Below are 25,708 nucleotides of genomic sequence, written 5' to 3' on the forward strand. Positions count from 1 at the left end.
AAATATAGAAGTTATTGTTGTTTAAATGTATATTTTTAGTTTTCAGTTCTAAGTTGAGTAGGTATTATAAAGTGGTGGTACTTACTTTTCTTTGGTGTAGTCTTATTTTGAATCTAGCAGGTTTCTCTTTTGCTGGAAATGTAGCAGAGTTTCCTCTCCTTCAAGTTTTGTGGCGAAAAGTGTTATTTAGTTTCTTGTTTGCTTTCTTTTTATAGTGTTCCTGTAATGTGTTGGTTGTTTTTATTGGTTGGCTTAATTGTGTGTTGTTTTGTATTGGTTGTTTGCAAGTTTGTTTAATTTTTTGGGCAGTATTGTTGTTTTAATGGAGGATTTCAAGTACGTTTATATGGTTTCGTGGAGAATTTTTATCTTAAATTTTAAATAAAATTCTTATTTGTATTGTGAGTTATATCATGTTTTATGTATATATATGATGTGCATGTATTATGTTTTAGAAATGTCAATGTATTCAATTTATTTAATGATTATGAAGTAAGTTATTATAGTGTGTATTTTTATATATTTATATTGTTTCATGTTTATAGTTATCATCATGTTTTCGTTAATTATTATGTTTTTTATGAGGTTTAGAGAAGTCGATATGATGTTTTTCTATATTTCAGTGGTCGATATTTTTGTATTCGATATTTAGTCTTAGCTCTTTTTATTTTTTGAGAGTCTATATTTAGTCTTTCGAAATTTTTTTCTTTTGACAATTTTGTAGTCGATTTTTTTTAGTTGCACTATTGTGGAATCGATATTTGCGTAGTTTATTGTGAAAGTATTGGGAGTCGATATTTTTGTAGTCGATAATTTTACTTTGATATTTTAGGTAATCGATATTAGGTCTGTCGATATTGTTTCAGTGATCCCATAGCTACAGTGTCCTACTATGATAGTTAGGTGATGTGCACAGGTGTTTGCTGCGGAGGCCTTCAAGCTGCCACTCTGTCTGCTTTAGTAATTCACACAACCAACAGCGTCCCCTTGTCCCCAGAGACCACGATTGATTGAGTTAATGAACTAAAAGCAGAGGTAACTGCTCTGATATCCACGATAGGTGATCTTATGGAGATGCTGAGAGAACTAATGGAGAAGGGGACAAGGAAGATTGTCCCACGGCTAGCCGCCGTACTAAACTGTGACCACAATTCTAAGGAGAAGGGGACCCATTGCCAATATACTGACCCTTGCAGTGTTCTCTTTTTCTCTCCCCCCCTTTTTTTCCCCTGTGTGTTTTCTCCCTTGTCTCCAATAGGTTTTGAACTAGAGCATATGACTAAGACATTGCTCCTCAAGACTTCAGACACCCTCACAGAAGGCATGGTAGGATTATAGGGTGTCTTTTTCTCTACTCTTTACCCTCTTTTTACACTTACGGTCCTGAAGAAGCGCTATGGGATCCATTAGGGATCATTAGATAGTGCGAAACATGTCGACCATTCACATTTAACACATCGCACTACATAGTCACACAGGAAGAGAGAAGTGGGGATTCATTTGTTTTTTTCCCCACTCCACCAGCAGAATGAGCATCTCCATTCCCGTCCAGATTTTAACCTAACCCCGAGGACCCTCTAATAAATATATTGGGGTACCAACGGGTTATTTTATTTTCACTCTCACTCACAACCCTCAATTGGCCCACACACCAACATGCACAACTGCGGCAACTCCTAAAAATATCTCCATCAAAGAGCCCTCCTTGAGGGCCCGTGAGGGACTGCAGCACCACCCCCATGAGGAGCAGTGCCCAATGATGATGCTTTACACTCGCAAGGGTGTGTGAGGGCACAACAGACACAGGAGTATCTCTCCTCATTCACTCACACTCATACCTTGCTTTTGGAGACTACTTGCCCTATCTTGCAACCACAATAGGCGGCTACCATCCCACTCCCTTTTAGGAACTGGTGCCACCATTAGTAAGTATCTAAATAAATTGACACCTTTGTGCCCGAAGGCACAGACCAGCCTGTCTAACTGACCTGTTAGTAGGAAATATCATGAACCCCCTGTGGGTAATAGGCAGGCTGCTCTGTCTTCTACATCAAACCATGAGGTAGCACTGGAGGGAAATGGCACAGTACATAGGACCTGGGAAAAGATTTTTCCATCTAATGCAAACTGCGGTGCGCTGGAAGTGGGGCCTGAGCTCTCTACAAGGTCAAGGAAGGCCTGGTTTGTTGGGCCGCTAACCAGCATATGTATGGAGCCAAGACTCTTTCTTGATCGCTGTCCACCAACTGATAACCCCTGTAAAGTGTTTATGATCAACATCAATAAAGTAGCCCCATAAATAGGCTTTGAAGGTGAAGACTCCCTGAACAATAGGGTGACTCATTGGATACGGCATGTGAGAGGGTGTAGGGTTCTAATCAGGGAGGACATTGTCAGGGTGAAAAAGCACAAGAGCCTCTATTCCACCTACGACTGCCTAGAAGTGACTTTGTTTAATGAAGGACCGGCTGAAAACCTAATAGTCTTAAAGTTCAGAACTTGTTCACCAGCACCTTCGGCTGTACAATTTAGATGAAGAACATTATCTGCAGATCAGCTACAGATGGCCACTAGCCACATGAAGGGGTTGTCACTGTGCAAAGTGGTCAGTTTGATGGCCACCTTCCCAGCATTAGTCAAGATGTACTTCATGGTTCTTCCATTCCACCACAGGTTACTTCATATCCCATAGAGCCATCAAGAGTAGGGCTGGGCGTAGTTTGCATAGCACCACTACGCACACTGCGCAGAATTTTGGAAAAAAAATTGTGGAAAACAGGGGCGCGTCCTGAGGGTCCGTGTGCCCGGGACAGGGGTCCCTCGTGCCTGGGCAGACTCCCTGATCTCCCTGGCCTGGTTGGGTTGGAAAGCAGCGACCAGCCCCTGGGCCTGAGTTTGGGAGCCCCCGTCCTACGGCTTGCCAAGAGTCTATCTTCCCAGGACAAGGGTCCCTGGTGCAGAGCCCTGGAGACCTGCAAGGCTCCCGGGCAGTCCTCCACCGGGCAGCTGGGCCCCAGGAGTGCTTGCGGGCCTCCCCATGCCTGAGGCCCAGCGTGGGATTTCGGAGCCCCCCCCTGAGCCCTGCAGCCCCATAGCCCTGCAGCCCGGAGCCCTGCAGCCCCAGAGCCCTGCAGCCCCGAGCCCTACAGCCTCGGAGCCCTGCAGCCCCAGAGCCCTCCGGCCCAGAGCCCTGCAGCCCCGGATCCCTGCAGCCCCCGGAGCACTGGAGCTCCGGAGCCCTGCAGCCCAGGAGCCCTGGAGCCCCGGGAGCCCCGGGAGCCCTGCAGCCCCGGAGCCCTGCAGCATCGGAGCCCTGCAGCCCCGGAGCCCTGCAGCCCCGGAGCCCTGCAGACCTTGAGACCTGCAGTCCCGGAGCCCTGCAGCCCCCGAGCCCTGGAGTCCCGGAGTCCTGCAGCCCCGGAGCCCTGGAGCCCTGCAGCCCTGGATCCCTGGAGCCTCGGAGCCCTGGAGCCTCGGAGCCCGGCGGCCCCCGAGCCCTGCAGCCCCGGAGCCCTGCAAGAACAGGCGGGAGCCATCCCACAGCGGCTCGGGCAGACAGATTGGCGTCATGTCGGTCCCGGGCATCTGGTTGCACCTCTCCACTGCACCTCTCCAATGCTTTCCAATGGGGCGACCAGATGGCCGGGCTTCCCTGGAAGTCTCAATGAGGTGCCATTCACCTCCCGGATCCCAGCCAGGGCTCCAGGAAGTCGGGCACGTTGGCGCCCTGGGTCCCCTCCATCACTCGGCATGCATGGGTTCCCAGAAAGAGCGGTAGCCTTCCTCCGGATTACTAGGGGCAAGGGTATGCCCAGACACCCTTCTGGGGCTGGCGGTTCCCTGCCGGGGACCAGATGGACGATGCCCGGGCAACACCTCCCAGGTGTCCGGGGCTCCCTCCTCCGGCCTGCGGCGTGGCAAAGTACCCGGGATGGGCTCCATGGGTCCCGGGCATTCCTCCCCCAGGTGCCCGGGCTCGAGAGCTCAGGTGGTCCTCCCCGTGCCTCTGGCCCAGCGTGGGGTTTCAGAGCCCCCCTGAGCCCTACAGCCCAGAGCCCGATGGCCCCAGAGCCCGGGAGCCCTGTGGCCCAGGAGCCCTGCAGCCCCGGAGCCCTGCAGCCCCAGAGCCCTGCAGCCCCCGAGCCCTGCAGCCCCCGAGGCCCGGAGCCCTGCAGCCCCAGAGCCCTGCAGCCTCAGAGCCCTGCAGCGCCGGAGCCCTGGAGCCTCGGAGCCCTGTGGCCCCCGAGCCCTGTGGCCCCGGAGCCCTGCAGCCCCGGAGCCCTGCAGCCCTGGAACCCTGCAGCCCCGGAACCCTGCAGCCCCGGAGCCCTGCAAGGGCAGGCAGGAGCCCTCCCGCGGAGGCTCGGGGCAGGCTGATTGGCGTCATGTAGCCCCTGGAGCCCTGCAGCCCCCGGAGCCCTGCAGCCCCGGAGCCCCGCAGCCCCGGAGCCCCGCAGCCCTGGAGCCCCGCAGCCCCGGAACCCCGGAGCCCTGCAGCCCCCGAGCCCTGCAGCCCCGAAGCCCTGGAGCCTCGGAGCCCTGGAGCCTCAAAGCCCTGCGGCCCCGGAGCCCTGCAGCCCCGGAGTCCTGCAGCCCCGGAGCCCTGCAGCCCTGGAGCCCTGCAAGGGCAGGCGGGAGCCCTCTCGCGGAGTCTCAGGGCAGGCAGATTGCCCCAGAGCCCTGCAGCCCCCGAGCCCTGCAGCCACGGAGCCTTGGAGCCTCGGAGCCCTGGAGCCTCGGAGCCCTGTGGCCCCTGACCCCTGCGGCCCGGAGCCCTGCAGCTCCGGAGCCCTGCAAGGGCTGGCGGGAGCCCCCCAGCGGAGGCTCGGGGCAGGTAGATTGTAGTCATGTCGGTCCCGGCCATCTGGTCGCACCTTTCCATTCGGCCATCTGGTCGCACCCAATGCTTTCCAATGGGGTGACCAGATTGCCGGGCTTCCCTGGAAGTCCCGATGAGGTGCCATTCGCCTCCCGGATCCCAGCCAAGGCTTCCGGAGGTCGGGCACCTCCGCGCCCTTGGTCCCCTCCGTCATTTGGTGCACGCGGGTTCCCAGAAGGAGAAGTAGCCTTCCTCCGGATTACTATCCTCTGATGCCTGTTCCCAGGTCTTGGCCTTTCCATTCAGAAACAAATCCCCTGCCGCGAGTACTTTCAGTTGACGCAGTGCCCTTAACACCCCCCGATCACGGCAGGGAGCCAACCAAAGGGCCCACTCTAATGGCATAATAGGTGAGTACAGAAGTGCACCCCCATGCTGCTGCAGCAAGCAATGCCATGCATGGTTGGCAGCAGTTATCGAGTCCAGTATTCCCGTCCGGCGGTCAATTGGTTTAAATATCGTCACCGGTACGGGGAGAGGGTCCGCGAAAAGTCTTTCCATCCGGACAAATGGGATATTCGCGTCACCATGGATTCACATGTGCATGTAGGCCCCTGTGCGGCTCTGTAGTACAATTCAAAATCCGGGCGCCCAGGCCTCCCATGCTGTATGGCAGTGTAAGGACCTGCCATTGTACCCGGGCCTGTTTGCTCGCACAGGCAAGTTTAGGACTGTTTCAGCCTCTGAAAAAAGGCCTGCGGGAGTACCATTGGGATATTCATGAATAGAAACAGTAGCCTGGGGAGCACCACCATCTTCATAATGGAGACACACCCCATCAATGAGAGCGGGAGGCAACACCAGACCTCTATATCATCCTACAATTTGCTGATGGCGACCCCGTAATTATCACGGAATACGATCTCGGAGTCCGTGTGCAACTGGATCCCTAAGTACCTGACTGAGTCTGTGGTCCACTGCAGCGAAAACTCCATCCCAAATTCCTTCATGGATGGAGTGAGTGGGAAAGCCAAGGACTTTGCCCAGTTTACCTTCAGGCCAGAGAGCGCGTCAAAGTGGACCACCTCTCTAAGAACCGCCGTCAAGTTATTCTCGGGTTCACAGACATAAAGCAGCGTGTCATCAGCATAGGTTAAAACTACAATCTTGCATGTCGGGAAACCAATGCCCTCATTTCTGTGATATTCCGTGAGCGGGCAAGCCAGTGGCTCCGCAACTAGAGCATATAACAAGGGGGAGAGCGGTCAGCCTTGTCTAGTCCCCCTGGAAATAACGAAGTAGTCCGTAACCAAAATGCCCACTCGAATCCTCGCTCTGGGGTGGGCGTATAAGGTACCGATCATGTGAAGGAACACCTGCCCCAGTCCCCTTGTCTACAAGACGTGTCTCATGAAGGGCCACTCGACAGAGTCGAAGGCCTTCTCCATGTCTAGAAACACCGCCATCGCCTTCGTATCCTGCCTCACATGTTGCATTGTTCCAAAAATAGCACAAATATTGTATGTCAGGTTTCTACTCGGAATGAACTTCGCCTGCTCCGAGGCCACCAAATGTGGGACCGGGAGCGCTAGTCGGTTAGCTAAAACTTTTGCATATATTTCGGTGTCTACATTCAAGAGGGAAAGTAAGCGGTACGAGCTGCATTGCTCCAGAGGTTTACCTGGCTTGGGGATCGCTACCAGAATTGCCTCTCTCATTGACTGTGGCATCCTACCCACCTCGCACATATCATCAAAGAGAGTGGACAGGTGTGGGAGCAGGAGATCAAGAAAGGCTTTATAGAAACCCACTGTGAGACCATCAGCGCCAGGGGCGCTCCCAGTCTTCATACCGGCCAGGGCTTCCACTATCTCGTCTTTCTGAAAGGGGAGCATCAGGATTTCTTTTTGCGTGTTCGTGAGTGACGGTAGTTCAATGAGCTCCAGATAGTCTATGATCTCCCCATCCAAGTCCCCCATTCTGGAAGTGTATAAGTCAATATAATATTGTCAGAACAGAGCCGCAATAGCAGCATCTTCAGTTAATTGCTTACCGTCCGCCAAGCGTATAGCGGTGATTTCTGTTTTCTCGCGTTTCGAACTCAGAACCCTTACAAGTACCGATCCGGGTCGATCACCCTCCTCGTACGTACGTGCTGATGCATATTTCCCTATGTGTTTGACCTCCGTGTCCGCCTTATCATGATATTCGCTTAACAGTCCCTTAATCTCCTCCTCTAGCTCTTTATTATTGTCTGACACCAGGCGTTCCTCCAAACGTCCCAGTTTCAGTTCCAGGTCTCTAAGTCTCTGTCCTATAGCCCTAAGGACCCCCCAGTGTTTAGTCATGGTAATGTCCCGAATGTAAACCTTCAAAGCCTCCCACACTGTTTGGAAACTATCCACTGTCCCTATGTTTGCCTCAAAATATATTTCAATCGCCTCTGCAAGCTCCCCCTTAAAGAGCGGATCCAGTAGTGAGTAGGGAGGGAAACGCCATGTAAACGGTGGAATTGTATTCTTAGGGGTGGACAGGACCAGCGGGCAATGATCCAATAGCGTCCGCGTCAGGACCTGGCAGGGCTGAACTTGTCCCATCAATGATGTGGAGGCCAGCCAATAATCTATGCGAGTGTGCAAATTATGGTATGCCGAGTAGTGTGTGTACACCCCTTGACCCAGGTTGCGCATCCGCCAGACATCATTGAGGTCCATGCTGACCATCACGCTGTTTAGTAAAAGTGCCGCCGCAGCGGGGCGCCGGGCTGGGCCGGCCGATCTGTCCAAGTCCGGATCCCTTACCAGATTAAAGCCCCACCCCCCATAAGAACTGTGCATCTTGAAACCTACGTGTAACTGTGGACAGCGAAGCGAAAAACTCTGGGCAGTCATAGTTAGGTCCGTACACGTTTACCATCACCAGGTCAAAGCCTCGCCCCCTGTACCGGGAAATTACAAAACGCCCCCCCCAGGTCTGCATTCAGCAATTCCAAGGTGTATTCTGACTTTGGGTTCACCCACGTCAGGACTCCTCCAGAGTGTGTGGTAAATCCTGCCACAGTAGTAATTAAGGCCTCTGTAGCGCAGCATCGCTTTTGTCAATGGTGGATGGGTCTCCTGTAGCAGGGCCACATCTATATCGTGTCTGTGCAAGAAGGTCAAAACCCTACGCAACTTTCAGTGGTCATTTAGACCCCGAACATTCCAAGACAGCATTCTGATGGTGTGAGCCCGACCAGGACTGTCAGCCGTAGCCTGTCCCGCAATCAGTATAGTCCCTGCACATAGTGTGTCCTACTCTGGCTTGTGTACATGCGCTCTGCCCTGCACGCACAAACAAAAACAAATCCCTCAATCAAACAAAAACCCTCTTGCACACTCCCTCCCCGCTCCCACAGTTGCCCGCCCCCAACATGGTCTCTCAGTACCCCGGATCCCACCCCACCTCTCCTTTACCACACTCCACAAACCAACCCCAAAAACAAATACTGTGGTGATCAGCACACGTGGGCAGAGGTCACTCCGTTTATGTAGAATAGATCTTGTATTTCACAGTGCTCAGTGCCCCCCTCCAACTCCCATCGTGTCTTTCCGTAAACATCACCCAAGTCCGAAATATACCTGGAATCACAGTTGTTGCCTCTCTACACACCTCATGGACGCACACCCAGCCGCAACAATGTCATTGCCCCCGTCTTTTAGCCACAGCAGTGGCACATTCTTAGTCATATTCCCCAAAATCATGTCCCCCCCCCTTCGCCTTACTGCCATTTGACGCAAATGTCCGTCGGTATCAGTCCTGCTGCTCCATCTGGCCACCCACCGCCTCCTCCAACAGCTGTCTGTTCGGGTTTTTGCGTTGTTCCCTCGACCACCCCTTTAAAGCCTGCTGTAATGCATTTGGATCTGTGAATATATGGGACCGCCCTTGCCGGTTCACCCGAAGTTTTGCCGGATACAGCATAGCATAGTTCATGCCTAGGTCGCGCAGTTGTCTTTTGAACGGGACAAAATGCTTCCGCGCTTCTTGCACTCTCGCTGTAAAGTCAGGATATATCAAAATGTCCGAACCTTTAAACCTCAGCAACTTCTTCTCCCGTGCCACTCTTAGCGCAGCATCCCTGTCTCTGTAGTTAAGCAGTTTAGCAATACTGGGTCGTGGTGGGGCACCTGGGCGTGGCCGGGGGCCAAGAGATTGGTGCGCCCGTTCCACCACATACATTGGGGAGAAGACTCCTTCGCCAAGCAGCGATATCAGTAGCTTCTCTATGAACAGCTCCATGTTGCTAGAGGGGTGGTCTCCGGCAGTCCCGTAATTCTTAAGTTGCAGCATTGCGAGCGGGCCTCCAAATCTTCAGTCTTGTCCTGCAGAGACTGCATGAGTTTCTCTAGTCTTTAAGAACATAATTTAGAGTATATGGAAATATAAAGAATTATTGATTAAATTCATATTGTAATGACAAAATTCTCTTTGAAAGAAGCATTTTACATAAGTGTGATTTATATTATATGCTATGTTATTGAGGATGTTATTTCTATGCAATGTGCAGAGATAGTTGACTATATTGAAAATATAATTTGACATAGATTTTTTTTATAACAATCTTATTGATTGGTTTTTTTACCCACTTTTATGTGATGAGTAACACTGAAATCACTATTTATAGTGAAATTCAATATATTCTGAGAACAGCAAAAAGGCACACTAAATAATTTATATTATGCTTAAATTATGTTGTGTTCCTAAAATTATAATATTATAACTGTATTTTTTCTTTTCTTTTACAGATGCTAATTCTAAAGTTCGAAATTTCTAAAAACTGAAATTATGAAAAACAACTGCAAAAAATGTTTAAAAGGTTTTGATATATACTACTGTCAAGGTAAGATTAAGTAATCCAAACGCTATCAATGCACTACTACATTCAGCTGTGTAATATCTATATAAACCTCCTACCAGCTACATACTATTGATACACTCCTGTAAATACCCAGTTAGTAACCATGCACTGTAGAAATCTTCCTGTCAGCCCCATGCACTCCTCAAATCACCCATCCAGCACAATCTACTTATCCTATCACTCCACCAATACCTAAGCACTTATAAATTCACCATACACTCTGTTTGCAGCACTGTAATTATTCCAGTTACAATTCATGTACTTATGGAATGGCCGAGCTACTCCCACAAGTACAGCTACAATATTCTGGGCACTATCCATGCAGACCTGTAAACGGCTACATACTCTTGATATACTCTTGTAAATACCCAGTTAGTACCCATGCAGTCTATGAATCCTGCTGCCTGTTCCATGCACTACTCCAATCACCGGTCCAGCACTAGCTACTTATCCTATCACTCCACCAATACCTAAGCACCTATAAATTCAGCATGAACTCTGTTTGCAGCACTGTAATAATTCCAGTTACAAGTAATGTACTTATGGAACGGTCTAGCCAGTAACAGTAGCATCGCTACAATATTCAGTGCACTATGCATGCAAACTTCTAACAAGCTACATACTATTATTACAGTCTTCTAAATACCCTGTTAGTACCTATGCAGTCTAGGAATCCTCCTGTCTCTCCCATGCACTTCTCAAATCACCCATCCAGCACTATCTACTTATCCTATCACTCCACTAGTCCCTAAGCACTTATAAATTCACCATACACTCTGTTTACAGCACTGTAATTATTCCAGTTACTAGTAATGTACTTATGGAATGGCCCAGACACTAATACAAGTACAGCTACAATATTCTGTGCACTTTCCATGTAGATCTCTAACAAGCTACATGCTATTGATACACTTTTTTTTTTATTGTCCTCATTTGCCACCTTGGTTTTGCTTTTATGATGAAATCCAATGGTATACAAGCGGAGTGCTGTCTCAGATTAAAACATCTGGCAGGGCTTAGCTTGTCCAACTGTACTCTACCCTCAGCTCATCCAACTTCAACCATTTGTAGGCATCAAACAAAAACCAGTGAAAGGTGAGAATCTTGCCACAATCGTGTCAGGCCCCGGATTTAGTTTTATTGGCTTAATCATAGGACCCAGGAAAAAAAAAAAACCCGGATGTTCAATGTGCTCAGACCAATAAGTGCCAAAACGCTCTTTTATTCGAATTGCCGGCCCTTCCCAGATCTAGCTAGAAGACAGCCAATTTGGAAGTGAACCAATCTTCTATTGTAGGGGGTAGAGAGTCTTTCCATGTCTTACATATCTCCCTTCTGGCCAGCAAAATTAGATAGAAAACCAGCTTCTTCTCCATACTCTGAACACCATCCAGGATACCAAAGATGACAAGTGGGAGATCAATAACAATGTTCAAGTTCAAGGACGATGACAGAGTTTTACTTATTGCTTCCCAGAATGCGGTCAGGGAGGAACACTCAAAAAACATATGGCAGTCCGAAGCGGCCACTAAACCACACTTAGGGCATGCCACTACGCTACCCGAAGAGAACTTTGAGAGCCTTAGAGGGGAATAGTAGGCTCTATGCATGGAAAAGATATGATTTCTTCGAAGCCAAGATGGTTTCACAACCTCCCACAACATTTCACAAGATGAGGTCCAGAGTTCTTGCAAATTGCTGTCTCCCATAGAGGAAGACCAAAGCTCGTCAGGAAGTGAAAAGACCCCCTCTCTTTCTTCTATGATCAGTTTGTACCATGTTGAGATTTCTTTTTTGGCAGGAGATTTATCAACCAAAAGGGATATTAACTGGCTATGCCCACCTAGGGGAAGTTTGTTTCCACGGGTTGGCCTGGAGCTATGTGCATGGGACCAGCTAGATATTTGTATGTACTTAAACCTAGCAAAGTTAGGGCCTATAATGTTTCTCAGGTATTCCCATGAAAATAATTCACCCTCCAAAAATAAATCGCCCGATACAGCCAACCCAGCTTCCTTAATCGGGGCCACCAGACAATCATTCAACCAATCTTGGCTTTCTGGGAGATCCCAAAGCGGGGTCCGACTGCCGTAATACCCTATTTTAATGGCCTTGGTTAGCTGGGCCCACATTTTAGCCATTCCCTGTAGGATCTTCAGCTTAATCTTTTAAAAAAATTTCAGGTCTCCGAATTTAAACAAGAACCCCGATTGGCTGACACCTTCTCCTGTAAGGAGGGTGGAATACAAAGACACCACCCCATGCTCAGATGGGTTTTTTAAGAGCATTCTGGCATGGGACAGTTGGAATGCCCAGGCATAGGTCTGAAAATCTGGGGCTGCGATTCCCCCCCTTATCTCTGCGCCTCCTAAGCTTCTTCCAAGATATCCCTGCAAGACGCTTATTCCAAATAAAAGAATTAATGTCAGACTGCAATTTATTAATTAATACAGGATCAAAGTATAACGGGATAGTGTTAAAAAGAAAAGAAACCTTAGGTAAAACGGACATCTTAATTAAGTTGGACCTACCTAAAAAAGATAAAGGAAGATGTGCCCATGACTGTAACAATTTACGGCACTTCTTAGCCACAGCATCAAAGTTTATCTTGGCGATCTGATTAATATCCTTGACGATGTTAACCCCCAGATACCTCATCTTATTACCGGGGGATATTAAGGTATTTGTTGGAATCTGATCTACATTCCACATCATCATCTCCGTCTTTGACGCATTAATCTCATACCCGGAGATTTCGCCAAACTCCGAGGCTGCTTTAAGGACAGCTGGGAGTGCAGTTTGTACCTCTGATGTATATACCAAGATGTCATCGGCGTACAAGGCCACCTTCCTCTCCCACCCCTTATACTTGAATGGTAAGATGCTATTGATACACTCTTGCAAATACCCAGTTAGTACCCATGCAGCATAGGAATCCTCCTGTCTGTCCCATGCACTTCTCCAATCACTTATCCACCACTATCTACTTATCCTATTACTCCGCCAATACCTAAGTACTTATAAATTAACTGTGCACTCTGTTTGCAGCACTGTCATCATTCCAATTACTAGTGATGTTTTTATAGAATGGCCTAGGCACCAACACAAGTACACATACAATATTCTGTGCACAATCCCTACAAACCTCTAAGCACATACATACTATTGGTAGACTCCACTAAATACTAAAGTAGTACCCATGCAGCCTAGGATTCCTCCTGTCAGTCTCATGCACTTCCTCAATCACCCATTCAGCACAATGTTCTTATTGTATCAGTCCGCCAATACCTAAGCACTTATTGGGCAGATTTACAAGCCCCCTGCGCCACCTGTACGTCACTTTTTGTGACGTAGTGGTGGCGCCGGGGACCACTGTTCCCAATAACCTGCGCTCGTGTGCGCGCGCACAGAAGTCACCGTGAGCGCGCAGTGTGCATTATTTAGCGCGCACATCCTGAGACCGTTCGCGCCGCCGCTTTTAAAATGCGAGCGGCGCGAAAAACAGTCATTTCGTGGTTGCAGGAGACGACAAGAACATGATGGAGCAGCGGCAGATAAATGTCTCCCATATGGATGTTGATTTTGGGAACCGCTTTTCTTTGCTAAATGTATTATGAAGCAAGTGCACCGGCACGTTGCAGCTGCCTTTCCTAAAGCACCAGCATCAGAAACCGCATTTTAGCTGTCAGAGGTAAGGTGTGGAGTGCACCCGGCCCCAGGCTAGAGGCTGACACTGAACCTCGGCTTCCGTCATGTTTTAAACAAGCAGGTGCATTATGTATACATTTGGTATTATCTAGGCCGACGAGCCGCCTTAAATTGTAAGTAGTGCTAACATGCGCTTCAGGCAAAATTGTAAGTAGTGCTAACATGCGCTTCAGGCACGGTAAACGCATTGTAAGCCAGAGGCACTGAAACTGGACTAATACGTCGTAGCTTTAAATAGTATCAGATTTGGGCAGGGCCGGGTCGACGGGTGGCAGACCTTTAAATTCTTGAATGTCATCTTAAATGCTGGCTTGAGGTGACGTTTCCGGCTGCTTTCTGAAGAGATGGTTTCATGCAGGCCCACAAACACAAGTTCAGATGTCAGGTGGGAAAAGCGAAAATGTATAATTGCTGGCATAGTTGTGTGAGACGCAGGCGGGCTACTAGAGCCAGATTTAGGGGATGGGTTGAAAAAGATTTGGGGGGGGGGGGCTCATTCTTCCAGCCGTAACCAGAGCGGCTGTAAAAAAGGATGAAAACACAACAAAAGCCTCATTTACAAGTACACGGTCTTTTAAAGACCTGTTAAGTACTCGGGTGCGGCTGCAATTAGACGTCGCCAGCCCACGAAGCTGTCTCAGCCCGGGCTGACACAAACAAGGGGGGGGGGGGGGGGGGGCGGAAGCCCGGTGAGCCCAATGGGTGTTGAGCGCCTGGTAAGAAGCACACAGCCATTTTACTTTACAAAGTGCGATGGTTGTATTCTGCTCATGTTGAGGGATGGGGTCGGAATCGACGTAGGACTTCCTACTAAAAATAGTTTTCATAGTTGAGTTTTTCTTCACTATTTTTTGCAGATACTTTTTCAATTTTTAAGCAAGTTATGCGTTTCAGCCCACATAAACTTAATTTTGGCAGTTTTGACCTCCATCTGCTTTGTGAAATTCATTATTACCAAAGGTTTTGAAGACCGTAGCAGTACATGGCCATACATACACTGCTGTCCTGTTGCTTTTTTCCCTCCCACCCTCCCTCTCGTGTCCTTTTGTTAAAAAAGCACACACTAAGTGATTTATTGCAGGATGTGCAGAGGAACAATTTACAAGAACCTCTAATACGGCACCATGGATGCTACTTCGAAAGGGCTTACTCTTTAGCAGTGCCTGGAACTGCTGTAGAGAGGTGCATCTTGCCGTTGTGTTGGCTCAGACTATGTCATTGCATTGGCACTGCAAAGATTGCAGATTTGAGATTTCACATCGTGCAAGAACACACACACCAGGAGCTGGTACACATGGATTGAAAGGAAAGTCTTACTAGGGCACGCCAATTAAACATACAAGTTGCATTCATTTTAACATTCATCCTTACAAATACATTTTGGACATAACATTGGTAATGGTTATCAAACGAAAAAGAAGAGGACTTTCACAGCTATAAAAGTTATTTGCATCAGATTTCCCAGAAACCTTTCCATATTCATACCTTTTGCAGCTCCTTTTTTTTTTATTGCACATGCCTTGTATCTATTTTATAAGCAGCCCGTCTTTGTTTTGCAAAAATCTTATCCTGTTTTTGAACAGTGTAGGAAAGCAGAACTCACCGTGTTAGCACAAGGCTTTAAAATGCATTAAGTGGGAAGATAAAACATCACTCCATGCCCCCCCTCGAGCCCGTTGGCGCCACCCTGGATGCGACTTATTAACATAAAACACTGTGCCCACAGCCCGCCGGGCTCGACTGCCACATGGACCTTATTTCACACAAGGATTGCGACCTTCTACTCCAGGCTGAGTTTGCCACCGCGCACGCGCTAAAATCAATCTCCATCCACACACCCTGGCTATTAACTATGCTCAAATATGCATCACCCCTCGCAGTGGGCACTAAATAGGCAGTAGAACCCGCATCGCAAGACCAGTTAGATGGCCCCAATGTAAAACCCTAGGAACTCCCCTGGGAAGTGTCTGGACGGTCACAGCACCAAACATGGCTAGAGGAAAACTGCAAGAAGGCTCCTTAAAGCACATTACTATGACCTCTTTCTCATGATCATATGCCAGCTCTTCTGTGATTGTAATGCCGGATGCATAGACCCTGAACCCAAATGTAACTCGGTCACTGCACCTCCTGGCGAGGACTTTGCGCCTCATTCAGAGCGGACTGGTGCTAACAAGTATGCTAGCGTTGAAGGCACACACAGAATACCTGTAAGGTGCACAATCCACTCCCGCCCTGAAGCACCTCCACAGCTAAGCCGCTTTCCTACTGGTGACCCTTCGAAGGTGAAGCCCAACTCACCCGCGCTGCAATGCAGATGCCGCCAAGCTTCAATTAAGAAAGGAAGCAAATTACATGACATTCCGTAGGATGCTTAAAACCTGGCTATTCCCTAAAAAAAACCAGGGCTCTTCTCTGAATAACGTCGCTGGTGCCTGATAATGTTCGCAGCGCTGGGATGCCTCCGGGTAACCACGCAGTTTGCAAATTATGTTTTCATTTCATTTTAGGGCCACAGACAGAAAACAACGTACATCTTCTGAGCTAAGCTTTGAGCCCCGGCACTTATTGTTTTACAAATTAAGCACTGTTTTGCAGTATTTGGTAATAGTTGAAGTTGCCAAATGAAGATGAACGCTGCAGACTACATCAAGAAGATTCAATTCCACAACTTATTGGATATATGTAGTCTTGTATAGGCTCTCAACATGTCGCCAACCAATAAACAGTGCTCCAGTTAAGAATCTTTAGTAAAATCTTAATATGGTACCACCGATGGAGTCTTGTGCTTTTGTAAACCTGAAGTGCACTTGCCTGTGTAACCAATTCATGTCATGGCGTGTGTATCCAAATTGCAAATCTTCCTTAAGACCCTTAACGTGTCACTGTATGTGTGGAAACGCACTGTCTTTTCAGTTTTTTAAACAAACTTTTGTAGAGATATCTGGCGCTGCACACAGGCGCGGTCTGGTTCCTGGCGCACATAGCTATGGCTGCAGCGCACAGAGACCCTTCACTGCCGCACACAGAGGAAAAAAATTAGAGGGAACATTGCCGGGGGCTCTTCCATATATACAAGGAGAGGAACAGCCACCCTGCGTGGCTTTTCCTCTCCTTGTTAATACGGCCCACAAATGCTCTCCATAGCAAACTATTTATTTGCACTTGATACAGTGCTGCTCCAAGAAGGAAAATTCAGCCCTTCTTATATCTATAGGAGGTTGTGATGTTGACGCTCCTGATGTGCTTGCTCCAGCTGTTGGTGGATTTAGAGCAGCTCACCTCATCTTCTCCCGAGTAAGATTCCATGGATGTAGAGTACGTAAATGCTTATACATGGAAGCAGTGCCCCAAGAGTACTTTTTATCACTTCCTCTTGAAAGGACCCTCTCACAAATCTTGTAGGTCACCTTCCTGGCATTTACTTTTTTTTTCCTCCTGGTGGAAAATTAAAAAATTTCCAGACAACAGACTCAGGCCTCTGCTTAGGTGGTGCCTCCTCCAACAGATCTTCATCCGAAGATACTTCCTGCTGCTGCTGCCATTTTGATTCTCAGTTTTAGAAAAACACTGGAAAAAAAAACAAAGATGTTCTTCTGGGATAAAAGATGTTCCTCTCAAGATGCTCCAAGAAGAATGATTAAAATGGGTGGGTTCCTTCAATAGTAACAGTGGGAAATGTTATGAACCAATCAAATCCTTTTTTTAAGGTCACATAGGATTCGCGCACCCAGCGCGCAGAAAGAATGCACCCGACACGACTCTGCGAAAATATATTTAAAAATAATAATAAATACGTTTATTTCAGGTAGAAATATATGAGTTTTATGAATACATTAGTTAATCTCTTGCCCTAATACGTACATTCAAGACACATACATATCATGTTAGAATCTAAAAATGTTTGCGGGAGTCGCGCACCCAGCACGTATAAGACGTCACGTGGGGGGCATGCGTTGCGTACCATAACGCGCATGTGTCGCGAATACGCTGAAGAAGGAGTTGCGCACTGATCGCACACCAATCGCGCAAACCACGTAATATTATAAGTATATGACGTAACTGAAAAATACGCACGCGCCGCATACTGTACGCGGATCCTTCACGACTTTTCCAAAATGGCGGCTACAATACGCGCACCCGCCATGGTAGGAACGCTTTGGGTGCGTGACTCCCAAAAATGATTTTGATTTAAAAAAAAAATTTAAATATATTTAAATAAAACAAAATATTTAAACAATATTTCAGTTTGAATTTTTTTATAGTTTTTGAAATTTTAAAAAAATATAAATATTGTTTAATAAATAATATATTTAAAAATAAACAGTTGAAAAACTGTAGAAATTCAGCACAAAAAACATAGGTATAAATACTATTATACCTAAAATTTGCATTTAAAAAACCTTTGTAATTCACTAAAAAAACTATAGGTTTCAGGGACGTTATAGTTAGAAATTAGCATTAAAAAACCTTTGAAATTCACAGAAAAAAACATAGGTTTCAGAGACGTTATAGTTAGAAATTATCATTTAAAAAACCAATTTACTGAAAAAACCATAGGTTTCAGGGGTGTTATAGTTAGCTGGACATTTCATTCGTACAAAACCATAGAAATTCCTCCCATTATAGTTAGTTCTGCTAACTATAACTTGCGCGCCTGCAATGCACTGCTAATGATGTAACATATTACATAATTTATGACATGGTCAGTGACATCACTGATGACATCACTGATGACATCTCAAATGCCCGCTGGCCAGGAGGTTATTCTTCCACACCATCCTTGGTAACTATAATTACACATTATTTGCTGAATGTTCTTTTCGCTCTGTCCTCTTTTCTCTCTGGGTATTGATTATTGCATGAGTCTGAAGCATATGTATGGTGATTATGAATTGACTTTTTCTATCCAATGAATGAAGGTGACTGCACTGTATTGAGTTGTTTACATGCATTAAATTTAGTTAAAGATTTAAAACTACCTGGGTCTGTGGTTATTTACTCTTAATACATAAAAGTCAAAATTATGTTAATTATCACCATCAACTAGTTCAACTAATGCTCCATTAACCAGAGGACAGAATTTGTTGATCTGTGAAGGGTTAGTTAGAGATGAGCATAAAGGTATGGAATAAACTAATCCTAAAGAGTTAGTGAAAATTAAACAGAAAACCCCCTTAACTGACCAGCAGTTTCTACCATATGTGAGTTTATGGGCCCAGGTGAGTATAAGGTACTGGATTATCTGTTGTTGGAGAACCGCTGGATCACTCCAATTATACCTAATGTTTCAACATATATTCAGGCTGTCTGCAATGTACCAATTAAAGTGCAAAAAAGAATAAAGTGCAAATGTGTGTCACCACCACAGTAAACTATTTAAGTTACTGTAAAAAGTGCTATATTTGGCCCCAAGGAAAGCTCGCTATTTCACAGCGGGTGCCAGTATCGAGGACGGGCAAGTCCCTGTGTTAAATGCTTCACCAAATTGTTCTTCACACGGAAGAACACTGCACACCAGAGATTAGCAAGTAATCTCTGGTGTGCGGTTATCGTGAGCAAGGTGGGGGTTGAAACGCGTTGGTGGTGGTGTGGTGATGACAATTGCAAGTTTGCAATAAAATAGATTACTTGCTAATCTCTGGTGTGTGGTTTTCTTCAGTGTGACGAAGAATTTGGTTAAGCATATATATATATATATATATATATATATATATATATATAGAGAGAGAGAGAGAGAGAGAGAGAGAGAGAGAGAGAGAGATATCTCACCAAAGGTTCCTTCGTAGAAAGGAAAACACTGCACTCCAACAGGGTGTGATACTTCAAGGTTTCATTCTTGTGTAGTTAGTGACTTGTCAGTGTTCTTGAAAATAAGGCAGTCAAGAGGTTAACCCCTTTGTAGGTTAAGGTTTTTCTAGCACAGTTCCTAATTGACTAAAATCATTTCTTAACTGGCGGGTCTCATGATGCGGCCTTCAAACTCCCCACCCAATTTTCATTTATACATATTGGAATTTCATGCTTTTTCATTTCTGTTAATCATTTACATGCAGCCCCTTGTCCTTCTACTCCACCATGTGGGGGTCTACATTTTTATGAATGCAGATGACACTCTGTTTTCTTTCACTTTGCCATATCCAAAGCCCACAAATGCTCAGACCGAGGTACTGGCACCCTGACAGACGTTTTGTAAAGTATCCAGTGGTGGATGGCCACCAATTTCCTGAGGTTAAAGCCATCAAAGACAGAGATTTCTACTAAACAGAATTAAAATGTTAAAATGTTTGTTCGCAGCCACTATGTAAGTAAAGGCCAGAGATATTTTCCTTATGAGTTCCGCACACATCAATACATAGATCAGGTGTCCTGCCACCTTCGGTGTTCTTCCTTCAGTGTCTATTCACTTCGAGAGACCCCTCCCTTTGTGACAAACACACACTGAAATCCTGTTCTCCCCATTCAAGTTCAGATTAATGTGAGTGAAGATACATCAACTGTGGTGTAGTGTATAATCAGTTTATTTTTCCTAAACAGTTAATTGACTTCATAGGACAAACAGCCTCATGGTTGGACACAACAGCACAGGAGCAGTAGATAGAACTCTCAGGAAGGCTGGAATATTAGGAGCGCTTTAACTGTAGAAAGAGACTCTGCCTCTGTGTACGATCCACAGAGAAATCGATGCATGTCTGAGTGTAAATAGGAACAAATTCGGAATGACAACAAACCCCAACAGTGTCATGTCAGGGCGAATATACCTGGTGAGGCCTTGACTATGTCCTACTTTGAATCCTTTGACATGTTGGGTGGATATGTGAGCTTGATACGAGAAGGAGCAGAAGCAGAGGTGAGAATATCAGAGAGCATTGTATAGAGAATGGAGAAGAGACAAAGAGAGCGCTGGAACAGAAGGCAGTAATATGAACACAGAATACAAATAGTAGACAACAAACCCCGTTCATATGTGAGTCTATGCCTAAGAAACAGATCCGAAGAGCAACATAGAGAGACAGAGTTATTGAAGTGGAAAAAGAATGAAAAAGAAAGCTCATCATTAAAAGATGTAAAGTAAAGTGGAGGAGAAACAACGGAAAGAAGACCAGGGTAGCCTGACTCACCTGAACATGGCAATCAGCAGGTTTATGAGCAGAAGGCCGGCAAACAGCAGGTACAGACAGAGTAGAACAATCGTCAGCCACTCTGGGAAGAGGGGTGCTCCATCCAGGGATTCAGCACATTTCGGCAGAGTTGCATCCGACCCATCAGCTGTGCACGTGCTGTTATCAAAGTTTAATTCTAAAACAAAAATAAACACAGTCATGCGACAGTAGTAAAGTCTCAGGGGTCAAAATTCTTCGTCCTGCTTGTGGCACTAGGCACTTAAATTCAAAATGTTGTATTCATTTTTATATATCACAAAAAAAAGGAACTTATTTACAAGCCAATGGCAGCAATACAGGCAAGGCTGCAAGGTTAGCTCCAGATTTGGCTAGAACAGCAATCAGAGCTGTACAGGCTCACAGTCAAGAAAGAGTACTTAAAATGGCAAAATACACAACCCCATAAAAGACGAACAACCATATTCGCTGTTTTCTCACACGAATGCAGAATTGCAGGGTCTGACATGCGGATATGTTCAGCAGCATCAACTGCATGGAAATCTGCTGGAGTCTCGTGAATTAAAATAAGAACCAGTCTGTTCTACTAGAATCATGCATTGACTGCTTGCCGGTATACAACGTTTAGCACGCATTTTTTACAACGCTCTACCATTACAACGCAGGCATTACCACGCATACCATTACAACGCATTGCGCTGGGGGGCGCTCTAGGATAGGGAATACGTTTAATTTTATATACAACACCTTCCCTAGTGTCCACGGTGTCGTATCGTCCCGCCTGACCCTGTCCAGGACAGGACAGGCGAGCAGGAAATAGGAACAGGAAGAAACGTCACAGGAAGAGAGTAGTCTGTAAGCCAGTGTGAGGCTGGCAGGGAATAAAGAAACAAGCAAAGAGCTTACCTCTGCCTCGGTGTGTATTATTGCCATGAGCGCTGCGACACACGGGGACTGGAGTTGGAATATAAAATTATACTTACCACTATCCAGCACCTCAAAGCGCTATGCGTTGTAACGGTATTCGTTGTAAATACCGCGTTGTAAAGGTATGCGTGGTAATAGTATGCGTGCTAACGTCATACATCCCCCCTTGCCATATCAGCCACCAAGTGAATATCAATGCATCGGTGTTGGGGAGGTATGCACTTTGAAAATAGTATTTTCACAGCTTCCACCCATTATGGCCGTGCAATTGCTCAACTCATTTCTAAATTCACATTACCGTCAATATAGGGATATGTACAGAAGAGGTAAAGAAACTTATCCTTGTTTCAACTAACGATGCAAACACAATCCACCTACCTATGCTAGAACCCCCTCTCATCTAATCATGCGGGTTATATTTCAGGTAAAATGTGGACGTCTCAATTAAACCCCCAGGGTAAACAATACTCAGTTACATTATAAAAAGGAGTGAAATGCCATTCTTTGAAATGTGTCATTATGTGGCATCATCAAATCTTTCAAGCAGAGGATGTGGTTTTGACTGTGGTGGGTTATGGGCTAAGAATTCATTGTTGGTGGATGAATATCTGAATATGTTTGCTATACCTGGCATTAGAAAAACACGTCAACACCCAATTTGTCTACTAAGGAATAAGTTGGACTATTGTGTACGAGTCTTCTAAGAGATAATAATCAATTGCTATGGCATAGTAATAACCAGATTTCTTATCCGATTTTAGTGGAGATCAATGAGAGTCATACATTATAGGAGCAGTTCCCCCTATAGCAGTTATGAACCCGCGGGTGTGGTGGGACTCGCCCTGCTCCTTCCCAAGAGGCAGGCAAGTCAAACTTCACCACCTGCAAGAGATAGATTGGATGACGGCTCTGGAAGGGGCCACAGAGGCCCCATCAATGATCTGTCCCTGCCATGTTGCTCACTGTGGTGTGTACAACTTTCCCTCCATGACCGCTTGAACAAAATGCAAAGCCATATGAAACTTTACTTAAATGTCGTAGCTAGGCTACAGAGGAACCTACCTTTAGATACAGCATTTCCACCCTGTCCAGCCAAACTAAGAGGCATAGTGGTGAAAGAAGAGCGGCATAATTCCACACAGCCATTCCCTCTCCTTTTTAGGTCGAGCATTCAAGACCTATTGTAACTTCTCTTGTGTAAAGCCGTCCCTCTGCTATCGATTTGTTTGTTTTCAAGTCCTTTAAAAATCCTTGCACGCTTGTGGTCAGTCCTGCCTCTTTGTCCCTCCTTATTCTCCTTCATTCCTCACAGGCAGCAGAGACTAAGTACTGAATCATTACAATTTGATTGTATTTCTGCTCTTTGGGGGACTATTTCTTTCTTGGTTTCCCTCTCAGCACCAGAGCTGCTTGCATTTTATGATCTTGTCAGTGCTGTGAGTTCTGACTTTCTGTAAACAGGCATGGAAACGCTTTCAGGTTGCAGAGCTGCTCCCTCTGCCTTTCAATTAAAAACTGGCCTTTTATTTAATCAGCACAGGCATGTGAAGTATTTTAAAAGCATAATTCACAATGCCCCGTCTATGTCTGCGTGCCCTCCCCACCTACCCCTGCGTCTGCTGTTTGTTTTAACATTTTGTTCGCAATGATATTGAAAAGACATTGTTAGATTCAACAACAGCTGTTCAATTCAATTCAATTTATTTTATTATGTTTTGGCTCTCAACGAGGGCCACATAAAATTCACACTACAAATTCAAAACAAGTACATACCAAAGAGTAACATTCAATAAACACATTTCAATCAAATAACATCCATTGACAAATATACAAACAAAAGCAATGTCAGACCTCTCCAATAACATATTAATAAATAGCTAAGAAACCTTTAAAAAAATTAAAAATATGGAAGCAAAACATTTCATTAGGAGGCCAGTATAAAGATTGAAGAAAAATATTCACATTAGAGATGCCAAGACGGAGACATATTGGTTTTAACCATTTGAGCCGCAATATACGGAGTGCAGGGCAAATCAACAAGACATGCGTACGATCCTGAATACTCAGATTACAGAAATTGCACATAGGAGACGATCCATACCATTTGGATAAAAGTAGATTTAAGGGTAGTAAATCATAATGTAGAAGAAACCATAATCTACGAACGCCATGTGGCAAATTCCATGTAGCATAGGGTTGGGCCAACTTAATGGAATAAGAATTAAGGAGAAGATCACAACCCCCTTTTCCTTGCATTGTATTCTTATCTGTCTGAAAGCATAGTTCCCACGAAGCCTGTTTTAGCAGGAGTTTTAGCTGTGTTGGTGAGTGCAGGAACAGAACACTTTCATCTAACTTTAAAAGAGTCACAGCTCTTCTAAAGTTCCTTACAAGTTGTGAGAACTATTTAAAATTGCCCAATAATTCATTTTTGAGGAGGGCTCTCATCGTCCCCGGGTCAGCTCTAGCCAGGCAAACCACCCATCTTACCAGGGCGCATAGTCCCTGTACCCAGCTGCTCCTAAGACCGAAATCGAGCCTACAAGCGGCCAGAGAGCACGCGGTATTCAGGGAAGATAGGGATCTTAAGAGTTTCCCTTCAATTTTGTGACAAAAGTCCCAGTGCTTCAACTCTATAAGTTCGATACCATATAGTATCGTAGCAGGAATCTTAGCCCTATACACCTCCAGTAAACAGGCGAAGTGCCTTTTTCCGGTGGCAAGATAGAGGGAATTTAAACCTTTGCCATGGGCGAGGGCTTTGCGTGAACTATGCTCGATGTGAGGCCTCTCACTCAGATTGGCCGCAATGATTTTCCCCAAAAAAGTATAAGATTTAACAGCCTCTAGTTTTTGGCCACCGATATACCATCCAAAATTTTCAGAACGGCACTTCTTTTTCCCGGCTATGCACATAATTTTGCTTTTAGATGTATTAATCTTCATGAAATGGGAAACAGCAAAAGCATGAAGAACTTGCAGCCGATTTGCGAGACCTTTGGGAGTTAAATCTAAAACAAGAATATCATCGGCATACATCAAACAAGAGATAGGGGTCCCCCCTATCACTGGAGCAATACCCTCACAGACAGACAAGGCAGCAGGCAGGTCTACAGTGTATAAGGAAAACAAGAGAGCAGCCAAGAGACAGCCTTGTTTGAGGCCGTTCAAAGATGGGATTCGGTGGGAGAGACCCCTTTCGCCCCCTTGAAGAACACTGCACCAAGTTTCCGTATGAAGTGCACGAACAAGATCTAATAGGTAAGATGGTAAACCAAGAGCTGCTAATTTTCTCCACAGCGTTCTACGATCCACTTTATCGAACGCTGTGGACAAATCGATAAAAGCAGCGTACACCACCCCCCCTCTCACCTGCGTGTATTTATCAGATATCACATGTAGGGTGGTGAGGTTGTCTAAGGTGCCGTGCCCCCTACGGAATCCAGTTTGTTCGAATGGAAGGATATTGTTCTCCTCAACCCAGTCGGAAAGTAAATTTAAAAGACATTTCGCAAAAACCTTTCCGATTGAGTCAAGGAGAGCTATCAGACGATAATTACTGGGGCTATCCCTAGTTCCCTTCTTAAAAATAGGGACCAGAATACTTCCCCTCCAGGATGCGGGTACCGTTTTAGAATCAAAGCAAGATTTAAACAATAGATAAAGGATTTTACTCCACAGAGAGGGTTCCTGCTTCAGAACCGTCATGGGGAGTTCGTCAGGACCCATTGCACCGGAGGAGCGCATATTCTTTATGGCCGTTTCTATTGTTTCCTCTGTGGGATAATTAATCAGTCCTTCAGATGTTAAATCAGGATCACTATCTTCAGCCGAAATACCATTCCCTGCATAAAGCTCCCGAATGTAAGAGGTCCATACCTCTTCAGCTATAGGGATGGGGGAAGGGCTTATTCTAGTGCCACATCCCTTCCCAATTATGGACCAAAATTCTCTAATCTTGCCGTGCGAAACTGCTTCCCTCAGGTTAATCCAAACTGTATCTTCCTTCTCCTTTTTTATTTTCGCTTTTAGTCTAACTCTCTTTCTTTTTAACCTTGATATTTCTTTTTCCAGTTCACCTGATCTACCTAAGAATTGCTCTCGGACTAATTTATTTATTTCCTTATTCAGGATGCGCAATGCACTGGGAAAAACTACCCTTTTCCTAGGACAGCTAGCCTTTTTTACATCTAAGATGATGTTCCGCATAAATTTTTCAAAATTAACAATTTC

General features: G+C 45.9%; 1 protein-coding gene across 1 annotated transcript in view; it reads right to left on the reverse strand.

Annotated features, from left to right (window-relative positions):
• LOC147693350 (transient receptor potential cation channel subfamily M member 2-like) overlaps nt 1-25,708 on the reverse strand; it is a 1,918,272-nt gene that overhangs the window by 345,837 nt on the left and 1,546,727 nt on the right. The window contains exon 27 of the mRNA XM_086933680.1: nt 20,549-20,726. Within this exon, the coding sequence (XP_086789806.1) occupies nt 20,549-20,726 (178 nt within the window). The remainder of the gene's footprint in view (nt 1-20,548; nt 20,727-25,708) is intronic.

The sequence above is a fragment of the Lissotriton vulgaris genome, chromosome 8 (genome assembly GCF_964263255.1).
Source record: "Lissotriton vulgaris chromosome 8, aLisVul1.2, whole genome shotgun sequence".
Lineage (NCBI taxonomy): Eukaryota > Metazoa > Chordata > Amphibia > Caudata > Salamandridae > Lissotriton > Lissotriton vulgaris.